At 41.6% G+C, this 12521-nt stretch overlaps 1 protein-coding gene across 1 annotated transcript in view; it reads right to left on the bottom strand.

Moving 5' to 3' along the window:
• The window catches only part of EPHB2 (EPH receptor B2), a 402338-nt gene that overhangs the window by 254945 nt on the left and 134872 nt on the right, over positions 1-12521 (bottom strand). The window contains exon 2 of the mRNA XM_053690188.1: positions 12307-12371. Within this exon, the coding sequence (XP_053546163.1) occupies positions 12307-12371 (65 nt within the window). The remainder of the gene's footprint in view (positions 1-12306; positions 12372-12521) is intronic.

Here is a 12521-nt window from a genome sequence, read left to right as displayed (position 1 = left end):
CTTCTCTCCATTGATCAAAGACAGAGGGCCGAGGCCTAGCAGCGATGGAGAAGCCTTTGGGTCGCACAATCCAGCAACTAATGCAAAAGGCCTCTGGAGGATGGCTGCTGTTTTCAGACTAGGCCTCTGCTAAAGTCCCTTTTTTTCCTAAAGGGGAGAAAAAGGGGAGGAGGTGTTTTGTCTGACAGATTTTAATCTCCCCTTTCTTGACAGATTCTTTTCTTATGCCAACTAAGTTTCAGCGATTGTGTCAAAAGGAAGGCTTGGCCATGATCCAGTTGCGCAGCAGGGGGTTGAGGGGAAAACGAACTTGTCAGGCACGTCGTGTGAAACTGAAAGAAACATCTTCATTTTTCACTTTTTAAGACCTTCTTTCAGGTTCAGAAGTGAAAGAATAAAAAGTAATTTTGCAAATTTTTCTTTTTCTCCCTCTTTGGGGAAACAAAACAGCAGTTGGTTTGGAGTATATAGCTCTCTACTCTCAAAAAACAGCCCTTCCCCTCACATGTGAAAACTTCCAGGGGACTGTCCCACACAGAGTCATTCAAACACATACAACGGAACGACAACAGCTCTCACCCTCTTGGTCACAATGTAGGAATTCATCTTTTGTGTTGGCTTTTGGTTTAATCTGTAACTCAGACTGGATAAAGCTGAGTTTATCTTGCAGATTGAAGATGGCGTGGACAGAGTATCTGATCTGGGGCTGCACAGTTTTTGGCAGGAATATCCTGTCGTTTACATTCCTTCCCAGCATGCCATGCAAGAAACAAGCAGGTAGCAAGGTGTCCAGTAACAGTGGTCAGAAAACATTCCAACCTCTAACATCTCTTCCTAAGCAAACACTGACCATTATTAATGCGTCTGAGAGTAGTTATCAGTCAGACACAAGTTACTTTACTCTCTCAATCATTACTGGATATTAAAGCTTTTGTTCTCAGGACTTGCCAGATAAGCAACATATATAATGTGTTTACATCAATCACTGGACAGCAAACAAGCCAAGGTCTCAGAAGAGGGCAGCATAATTACTAATTGTATCAGAGTTCCCAATACTATTTGTCTGCCACAACTTAAAGTTTACTTGTTTTCATATTTAAAGCTAAACTGGATCTATAGCTCTTGAATGCAATCATGAAATAATTATTTAAAGGGACATATGATAAAACCAACATTTTTTTCTTTCATGATTTAGATAGATCATACCATTTTAAACAACTTTCCAATTTACTTCTATTATCCAATTTGCTTCATTCCCTCTGAAGAAGCAGCAATGCACTACTGGGAGCTAGCTGAACCATTTGGGTGAGCCAATGGCAGCAGACATATAATTGAAGTCACCAATTAGCAGCTATCTCCCAGTAGAGCATTGCTCATCCAGGACCTACCTAGGTATGCTTTTATGTATCTATTATATCTGAATCATGAAAGAAAAAAATGTGTTTTATTTTCTTTTTAAAGATTTGCTCAACACACATTTTGTTGTCCCTTATCAAGATATTTTGATATATCTCTGGGTGTTTGGGTCAAACAGACAAACCACACTACTTTGAGTAGTGTGTTCAATTCATATATTTACCCCTCTTAAACAGCTAAACATATATCTAAGGAAACTAAGGCAGCATATTCTGAAGGCTAATATATAACGTGTCTTAGAAACACAATAAGGATCAGATGTTGTGTGAAGTTTTAAATCTATTTACTTATCTTACATCTATACATACTGACATTTCCTGGGATGATTATTTAGATTTCATCTATGCATCTGCCAATAAGGTCTTAAACATAAAGGTTAGAACAATTATAAAAGAGAAATTGCTTTATAAAAAAATATAAAGGAGCTACAATAAGAACACAGAATTTATTATTAAAAAGTGGTGCTGATAATAATGTTTCACTCTTCCCCTAACAATTCATTTTTGTAAAGAAGTAGTAGATATGTGAAACAGACACCTAGCAGAGGTGACGGGGTCAAAGTGTACGTATTTCAAATGTTTAGTCTGATCCCTTTGGAGTACAGCAATGCATAGGTTGATAGACTCTTTAGGTTGTCACTGCCAGTATTTTACACCCGCCATTTGTATTGTTGCAGAAGTGAAAAAGACATAGACTAAGGGGTAAATTTATCTTGTGCAATGATACATTTTGCCATGTAATGGAACATCACAAGTGGCGATTGCAGGCGAGCAGGTTCTCTACTTCCCTGTCCGCTTGCAGGGGTGGTGAATTTACCCCCAAGGATACACATAATTATACTAAACAAACTGAAGGGGGCACAAGCTCATATACAAAGAACCAACAACAATCTAGTGGTTTAGGGAAGACATTGTACCGTGTGTCAGAGAGGTAGGTGCCAGATGGGAAGTCACTTTGGTAGGAGACGCTACGTGTATTAGGGGGTTTATTGATGTTAACATCTGTTTCACTGGAATAAGTACAATGAGCAGAGGAACTTTGCTATTGTTCTCAGGACTAATATAAGGATGCAATAAACACCTAATAGACATCAGTTGCTGTAATTTCCACCTGCCAGGTTATAGGTTTACAAGCGACAAATTAGCCATGAAATAAACCTATTTTATTTGTATCAGTCTCATTGTTTACTCTCTAGCACAAGCAGTGTTAGAATTCACAAATCACAGACTTGTGTGTCATCATGCTTTGTTCCTGGCATCACATGTATTATGTGTGTGTGTGTATTTATATTGTGTGTGTCGGTGTGTGTGTATTTATATTGTGTGTGTGTGTGTATGTCTGTGTGTATTTATATTGTGTGTGTCTGTGTGTGTGTATTTATATTGTGTGTGTGTGTGTATTTATATTGTGTGTGTGTGTATTTATATTGTGTGTGTGTGTGTCTGTGTGTATTTATATTGTGTGTGTCTGTGTGTATTTATATTGTGTGTGTGTATTTATATTGTGTGTGTGTATTTATATTGTGTGTGTGTGTGCATTTATATTGTGTGTGTCGGTGTGTGTATTTATATTGTGTGTGTGTGTATTTATATTGTGTGTGTGTGTGCATTTATATTGTGTGTGTCGGTGTGTGTGTATTTATATTGTGTGTGTGTGTGCATTTATATTGTGTGTGTCGGTGTGTGTGTATTTATATTGTGTGTGTGTGTGCATTTATATTGTGTGTGTCGGTGTGTGTGTATTTATATTGTGTGTGTGTGTGCATTTATATTGTGTGTGTCGGTGTGTGTGTATTTATATTGTGTGTGTGTGTGCATTTATATTGTGTGTGTGTGTGAGTGTGTGTATTTATATTGTGTGTGTGAGTGTGTGTGCATTTATATTGTGTGTGTGTGTGTGTGTGCATTTATATTGTGTGTGTGTGTGTGTGCATTTATATTGTGTGTGTGTGCGCATTTATATTGTGTGTGTATTTATATTGTGTGTGTGTGTGTGTGTATTTATATTGTGTGTGTGTGTGTATTTATATTGTGTGTGTGAGTGTGTGTGTGCATTTATATTGTGTGTGTCTGTGTGTGTGTATTTATATTGTGTGTGTGCATGTATTTATATTGTGTGTGTGTGTGTGTGTGCATGTATTTATATTGTGTGTGTGTGTATATGTCTGTGTGTATTTAAATTGTGTGTGTGTGTGTGTGTGTATTTATATTTTGTGTGTGTGCATGTATTTATATTGTGTGTGTGTATATGTCTGTGTGTATTTATATTGTGTGTGTGTATTTATATTGTGTGTGTTTAAATTGTGTGTGTGTGTGTCTGTGTGTGTATTTATATTGTGTGTGCGTGTATTTATATTGTGTGTGTATTCATATTGTTTGTGTGCGTGTCTGTGTGTGTATTTATATTGTGTGTGTGTGTATATTTATATTGTGTGTATATATTTATATTGTGTGTGTGTATTTACATTGTGTGTGTGTCTGTGTGTGTGTGTATTTATATTGTGTGTGTATATGTCTGTGTGTATTTATATTGTATGTGTGTGTGTATTTATATTGTGTGTGTATTCATATTGTTTGTGTGTGTGTGTGTGTGTGTGTGTATTTATATTGTGTGTGCGTGTATTTATATTGTGTGTGTATTCATATTATTTGTGTGCGTGCCTGTGTGTGTATTTATATTGTGTGCGTGCCTGTGTGTGTATTTATATTGTGTGTGTGTCTGTGTGAGTGTATTTATATTGTGTGTGTGTATGTCTGTGTGTATTTATATTGTATGTGTGTGTGTATTTATATTGTGTGTGTATGTCTGTGTGTATTTATATTGTGTGTGTGTATATTTATATTGTGTGTATATATTTATATTGTGTGTGTGTATTTACATTGTGTGTGTGTCTGTGTGTGTATATATTTATATTGTGTGTGTGTGTATTTATATTGTGTGTGTGTCTGTGTGAGTGTATTTATATTGTGTGTGTATATGTCAGTGTGTATTTATATTGTATGTGTGTGTGTATTTATATTGTGTGTGTATTCATATTGTTTGTGTGTGTGTCTGTGTGTGTATTTATATTGTGTGTGTAAAAGTTTGGATTTTAGAATAAGCTTGAATATTGGAATTTGTACACACACACACACATATATATATATATATACATACAGTATATATATGTATATAAATATATATTTACAAATGAATAGAACCTTCTCTAATATGTGAAGGACATTGGAATGTAAAATATTCATAACTAGCTTTGGTTAGCGCTGTAGGTTTAACTCCTGTTGGGTTAGCGTGCAAGCAATAAGTGGTAGGTGCTTTTCCAGTTTGCGCTCCCTATTGAAGTCTGTGGGGGAAGAAGTTAGGAAGGTCACGATATCTGAAGTCCTGAAGTTAACGGCCTCGGGTTTCACTCGCGAGCAAACAATTTACTTTCCACTTGTAATCTGACCCTAAATACTATAACTGTCTAACTGGGTTCTCTAGTATTGCATTAAACCCTGTCCTGGTCAGCACTAAATGAAATTGATGGAATCCATGCATATACAAAGCTAACGTGAGACACCACATGGGCCGTTTACGTGCCTACTTCCCAAAATCCCTCGCTCCACACACAGCAAGAAAAGTGCACACTTAAAATAACACACTTAAAATAACACGGGTGACACTGAATCATTGCCCCAGATTATATTTTACGTTCAGAATGTCCACAGCATTGGAAAATAGTCTAAAAAAATATAATTGTTTTATCCCTTTTGTGGCTGTGCGAAGTTCCAATGTAAACACTATGGGGCCTATCTATCAAGTTCCGAATGGAGCTTGAAGGTCTGTGTTTCTGGCGAGTCTTCAGACTCGCCAGAAACACAAGGTATGGAGCAGCGGTCTAAAGACCGCTGCTCCATAACCCTGTCCGCCTGCTCTGATAAGGAGGACAGGAATCGCCACAATTCAACCGGATCGAGTACGATCGGGTTGATTGTCACCTTGCTGCTGGTGGCCCATTAGCCGCGAGTCTGCAGGGGGCGGCGTTGCGTGCAATGCTGAATACGGAGAGCGTATTGCTCTCCGCATTCATCAATGTCTGTCGGACCTGATCTGCATTTGTTAAATTGGCCTCTATTAGTAAAAATGAAATCAGGCGATGGTCAATGTGATCGCGTGATTTCAAGGCCAGGGTCAGATCATGGAAGACTGTCTACACTGCTAGGCATGTGCCCCCAGGCCGATCCTTGCCTGAGTCAAAGGGGGAAGTTGCAGGATGCTGCATATAGTAGGACGTTCCATGCTATCCTAACGGCGTTAAAGCCCAGCACTGATAGGATGGCAGGGAACGTCCTAATCGCGTAAAGGGGTTAAAAATCTCTGTTCTGTTTTTGACATTTTAAAAGCAGATACATTTAAAAAAAATACCTGTGCTGAGAAAATCTATGTGAAATTAAGTCCCTTGGTGCAGCTGAATATGTAAAACGTCTCCAAAGTAAATTGCTTAACTGAACCATATTTTCTAAATTGTGGTAACTTACTCTGAAGGGCCCGAATGGGGCCGTATACACCTGTTTCAGCACGAGCCTTCAGGCGTTAAGACCGCTGCTCCTTAACTCGTCCGCCACCTCTAAGACGGCGGACAGCAATCAGCCGATCGGGTTGACTGACACCCCGATTGGCCTCGAATGTGCAGGGGGCGGCATTGCACAAGCATTTCTAGAGAAATGCTTGTGCAATGATAAATGCCGACAGCGTATGCTGTGGGCATTTATCGATGAGCGGCGGACACGATCCTCTACAGCGGATCATGTCTGCTGCACCTTGATAAATCGGCCCCTTAGTGTGGAATGTATAAAGGTGAATCCAAAACTAGCCACAGCATGACTGGAAAGGGTTAACAGGTAAAAAACAGAATTTATGTTTACCTGATAAATTACTTTCTCCAACGGTGTGTCCGGTCCACGGCGTCATCCTTACTTGTGGGATATTCTCTTCCCCAACAGGAAATGGCAAAGAGCCCAGCAAAGCTGGTCACATGATCCCTCCTAGGCTCCGCCTACCCCAGTCATTCGACCGACGTTAAGGAGGAATATTTGCATAGGAGAAATCATATGGTACCGTGGTGACTGTAGTTAAAGAAAATAAAATATCAGACCTGATTAAAAAAACCAGGGCGGGCCGTGGACCCGACACACCGTTGGAGAAAGTAATTTATCAGGTAAACATAAATTCTGTTTTCTCCAACATAGGTGTGTCCGGTCCACGGCGTCATCCTTACTTGTGGGAACCAATACCAAAGCTTTAGGACACGGATGAAGGGAGGGAGCAAATCAGGTCACCTAAATGGAAGGCACCACGGCTTGCAAAACCTTTCTCCCAAAAATAGCCTCAGAAGAAGCAAAAGTATCAAACTTGTAAAATTTGGTAAAAGTGTGCAGTGAAGACCAAGTCGCTGCCCTACATATCTGATCAACAGAAGCCTCGTTCTTGAAGGCCCATGTGGAAGCCACAGCCCTAGTGGAATGAGCTGTGATTCTTTCGGGAGGCTGCCGTCCGGCAGTCTCGTAAGCCAATCTGATGACGCTTTTAATCCAAAAAGAGAGAGAGGTAGAAGTTGCTTTTTGACCTCTCCTTTTACCGGAATAAACAACAAACAAGGAAGATGTTTGTCTAAAATCCTTTGTAGCATCTAAATAGAATTTTAGAGCGCGAACAACATCCAAATTGTGCAACAAACGTTCCTTCTTTGAAACTGGTTTCGGACACAGAGAAGGTACGATAATCTCCTGGTTAATGTTTTTGTTAGAAACAACTTTCGGAAGAAAACCAGGTTTAGTACGCAAAACCACCTTATCTGCATGGAACACCAGATAAGGAGGAGAACACTGCAGAGCAGATAATTCTGAAACTCTTCTAGCAGAAGAAATTGCAACCAAAAACAAAACTTTCCAAGATAATAATTTAATATCAACGGAATGCAAGGGTTCAAACGGAACCCCCTGAAGAACTGAAAGAACTAAATTGAGACTCCAGGGAGGAGTCAAAGGTTTGTAAACAGGCTTGATTCTAACCAGAGCCTGAACAAAGGCTTGAACATCTGGCACAGCTGCCAGCTTTTTGTGAAGTAACACCGACAAGGCGGAAATCTGTCCCTTCAGGGAACTTGCAGATAATCCTTTTTCCAATCCTTCTTGAAGGAAGGATAGAATCCTAGGAATCTTAACCTTGTCCCAAGGGAATCCTTTAGAGTCACACCAACAGATATATTTTTTCCAAATCTTGTGGTAAATCTTTCGAGTTACAGGCTTTCTGGCCTGAACAAGAGTATCGATAACAGAATCTGAGAATCCTCGCTTCGATAAAATCAAGCGTTCAATCTCCAAGCAGTCAGCTGGAGTGAAACCAGATTCGGATGTTCGAACGGACCCTGAACAAGAAGGTCTCGTCTCAAAGGTAGCTTCCAAGGTGGAGCCGATGACATATTCACCAGATCTGCATACCAAGTCCTGCGTGGCCACGCAGGAGCTATCAAGATCACCGACGCCCTCTCCTGATTGATCCTGGCTACCAGCCTGGGGATGAGAGGAAACGGCGGGAACACATAAGCTAGTTTGAAGGTCCAAGGTGCTACTAGTGCATCCACTAGAGCCGCCTTGGGATCCCTGGATCTGGACCCGTAGCAAGGAACTTTGAAGTTCTGACGAGAGGCCATTAGATCCATGTCTGGAATGCCCCACAGCTGAGTGACTTGGGCAAAGATTTCCGGATGGAGTTCCCACTCCCCCGGATGCAATGTCTGACGACTCAGAAAATCCGCTTCCCAATTTTCCACTCCTGGGATGTGGATAGCAGACAGGTGGCAGGAGTGAGACTCCGCCCATAGAATGATTTTGGTCACTTCTTCCATCGCTAGGGAACTCCTTGTTCCCCCCTGATGGTTGATGTACGCAACAGTCGTCATGTTGTCTGATTGAAACCGTATGAACTTGGTCCTCGCTAGCTGAGGCCAAGCCTTGAGAGCATTGAATATCGCTCTCAGTTCCAGAATATTTATCGGTAGAAGAGATTCTTCCCGAGACCAAAGACCCTGAGCTTTCAGGGATCCCCAGACCGCGCCCCAGCCCATCAGACTGGCGTCGGTCGTGACAATGACCCACTCTGGTCTGCGGAATGTCATCCCTTGTGACAGGTTGTTCAGGGACAGCCACCAACGGAGTGAGTCTCTGGTCCTCTGACTTACTTGTATCTTTGGAGACAAGTCTGTATAGTCCCCATTCCACTGACTGAGCATGCACAGTTGTAATGGTCTTAGATGAATGCGCGCAAAAGGAACTATGTCCATTGCCGCTACCATCAACCCGATCACTTCCATGCACTGAGCTATGGAAGGAAGAGGAACGGAATGAAGTATCCGACAAGAGTCTAGAAGCTTTGTTTTTCTGGCCTCTGTTAGAAAAATCCTCATTTCTAAGGAGTCTATAATTGTTCCCAAGAAGGGAACCCTTGTTGACGGGGATAGAGAACTCTTTTCCACGTTCACTTTCCAGCCGTGAGATCTGAGAAAGGCCAGGACGATGTCCGTGTGAGCCTTTGCTTGAGGAAGGGACGACGCTTGAATCAGAATGTCGTCCAGGTAAGGTACTACTGCAATGCCCCTTGGTCTTAGCACCGCTAGAAGGGACCCTAGTACCTTTGTGAAAATCCTTGGAGCAGTGGCTAATCCGAAAGGAAGCGCCACGAACTGGTAATGTTTGTCCAGGAATGCAAACCTTAGGAACCGATGATGTTCCTTGTGGATAGGAATATGTAGATACGCATCCTTTAAATCCACCGTGGTCATGAATTGACCTTCCTGGATGGAAGGAAGAATAGTTCGAATGGTTTCCATCTTGAACGATGGAACCTTGAGAAACTTGTTTAAGATCTTGAGATCTAAGATTGGTCTGAACGTTCCCTCTTTTTTGGGAACTATGAACAGATTGGAGTAGAACCCCATCCCTTGTTCTCTTAATGGAACAGGATGAATCACTCCCATTTTTAACAGGTCTTCTACACAATGTAAGAACGCCTGTCTTTTTATGTGGTCTGAAGACAACTGAGACCTGTGGAACCTCCCCCTTGGGGGAAGTCCCTTGAATTCCAGAAGATAACCCTGGGAGACTATTTCTAGCGCCCAAGGATCCAGAACATCTCTTGCCCAAGCCTGAGCGAAGAGAGAGAGTCTGCCCCCCACCAGATCCGGTCCCGGATCGGGGGCCAATATTTCATGCTGTCTTGGTAGCAGTGGCAGGTTTCTTGGCCTGCTTTCCCTTGTTCCAGCCTTGCATTGGTCTCCAAGCTGGCTTGGCTTGAGAAGTATTACCCTCTTGCTTAGAGGACGTAGCACTTTGGGCTGGTCCGTTTTTACGAAAGGGACGAAAATTAGGTCTATTTTTTGCCTTGAAAGGCCGATCCTGAGGAAGGGCGTGGCCCTTACCCCCAGTGATATCAGAGATAATCTCTTTCAAGTCAGGGCCAAACAGCGTTTTCCCCTTGAAAGGAATGTTTAGTAGCTTGTTCTTGGAAGACGCATCAGCCGACCAAGATTTCAACCAAAGCGCTCTGCGCGCCACAATAGCAAACCCAGAATTCTTAGCCGCTAACCTAGCCAATTGCAAAGTGGCGTCTAGGGTGAAAGAATTAGCCAATTTGAGAGCATTGATTCTGTCCATAATCTCCTCATAAGGAGGAGAATCACTATCGAGCGCCTTTATCAGTTCATCAAACCAGAAACATGCGGCTGTAGTGACAGGGACAATGCATGAAATTGGTTGTAGAAGGTAACCCTGCTGAACAAACATCTTTTTAAGCAAACCTTCTAATTTTTTATCCATAGGATCTTTGAAAGCACAACTATCCTCTATGGGTATAGTGGTGCGTTTGTTTAAAGTAGAAACCGCTCCCTCGACCTTGGGGACTGTCTGCCATAAGTCCTTTCTGGGGTCGACCATAGGAAACAATTTTTTAAATATGGGGGGAGGGACGAAAGGAATACCGGGCCTTTCCCATTCTTTATTAACAATGTCCGCCACCCGCTTGGGTATAGGAAAAGCTTCTGGGAGCCCCGGCACCTCTAGGAACTTGTCCATTTTACATAGTTTCTCTGGGATGACCAACTTTTCACAATCATCCAGAGTGGATAATACCTCCTTAAGCAAAATGCGGAGATGTTCCAACTTAAATTTAAATGCAATCACATCAGGTTCAGCCTGTTGAGAAATGTTCCCTGAATCAGTAATTTCTCCCTCAGACAAAACCTCCCTGGCCCCCTCAGATTGGGTTAGGGGCCCTTCAGAGATATTAATATCAGCGTCGTCATGCTCTTCAGTAACTAGAACAGAGCAGCCACGCTTACGCTGACAAGGGTTCATTTTGGCTAAAATGTTTTTGACAGAATTATCCATTACAGCCGTTAATTGTTGCATAGTAAGGAGTATTGGCGCGCTAGATGTACTAGGGGCCTCCTGAGTGGGCAAGACTCGTGTAGACGAAGGAGGGAATGATGCAGTACCATGCTTACTCCCCTCACTTGAGGAATCATCTTGGGCATCATTGTCATTATCACATAAATCACATTTATTTAAATGAATAGGAATTCTGGCTTCCCCACATTCAGAACACAGTCTATCTGGTAGTTCAGACATGTTAAACAGGCATAAACTTGATAAGAAAGTACAAAAAACGTTTTAAAATAAAACCGTTACTGTCACTTTAAATTTTAAACTGAACACACTTTATTACTGCAATTGCGAAAAAACATGAAGGAATTGTTCAAAATTCACCAAATTTTCACCACAGTGTCTTAAAGCCTTAAAAGTATTGCACACCAAATTTGGAAGCTTTAACCCTTAAAATAACGGAACCGGAGCCGTTTTAAAACTTTAACCCCTTTACAGTCCCTGGTATCTGCTTTGCTGAGACCCAACCAAACCCAAAGGGGAATACGATACCAAATGACGCCTTCAGAAAGACTTTTCTAAGTATCAGAGCTCCTCTCACATGCGACTGCATGCCATGCCTCTCAAAAACAAGTGCGCCACACCGGCGCGAAAATGAGGCTCTGCTTATGCTTTGGGAAAGCCCCTAAGAAATAAGGTGTCTAATACAGTGCCTGCCGATATTATTATATCAAAATACCCAGATAAAATGATTCCTCAAGGCTAAATATGTGTTAATAATGAATCGATTTAGCCCAGAAAAGTCTACAGTCTTAATAAGCCCTTGTGAAGCCCTTATTTACGATCGTAATAAACATGGCTTACCGGATCCCATAGGGAAAATGACAGCTTCCAGCATTACATCGTCTTGTTAGAATGTGTCATACCTCAAGCAGCAAGAGACTGCACACTGTTCCCCCAACTGAAGTTAATTGCTCTCAACAGTCCTGTGTGGAACAGCCATGGATTTTAGTTACGGTTGCTAAAATCATTTTCCTCATACAAACAGAAATCTTCATCTCTTTTCTGTTTCTGAGTAAATAGTACATACCAGCACTATTTCAAAATAACAAACTCTTGATTGAATAATAAAAACTACAGTTAAACACTAAAAAACTCTAAGCCATCTCCGTGGAGATGTTGCCTGTACAACGGCAAAGAGAATGACTGGGGTAGGCGGAGCCTAGGAGGGATCATGTGACCAGCTTTGCTGGGCTCTTTGCCATTTCCTGTTGGGGAAGAGAATATCCCACAAGTAAGGATGACGCCGTGGACCGGACACACCTATGTTGGAGAAAGTAAAAACCTTTTCGTGTATGTTGTGATAAACCTGAGGAATACACACAAGCCACAAACAGACTTTGCTGCGGATACAGTAACATTTTATAACTCTTCAGTAATAAATAGGGACGATGGAAACACATGACCTACTCACCCCTGAGGAGGGCTGCACCGTCCAGCCTAGCTCCGCTGTTGCTGTCGTTGAATCCATCAAGGTTTCTGGAAGAGAAAAAATGATTTTCAGATGCTGTTGAGACTTGTCATGTTATTAATTTGACTACTGATATTCTGCAACTGAGATATAAAGTGACAATCGAGAAACAAACAAATGATCCATCTACCTTTTCCCCAATAAACCCCCCTTCTTAC

This window comes from Bombina bombina, chromosome 8 (genome assembly GCF_027579735.1).
Source record: "Bombina bombina isolate aBomBom1 chromosome 8, aBomBom1.pri, whole genome shotgun sequence".
NCBI classification, from domain to species: domain Eukaryota; kingdom Metazoa; phylum Chordata; class Amphibia; order Anura; family Bombinatoridae; genus Bombina; species Bombina bombina.
This window is presented reverse-complemented; position numbering and strand designations above follow the sequence as displayed.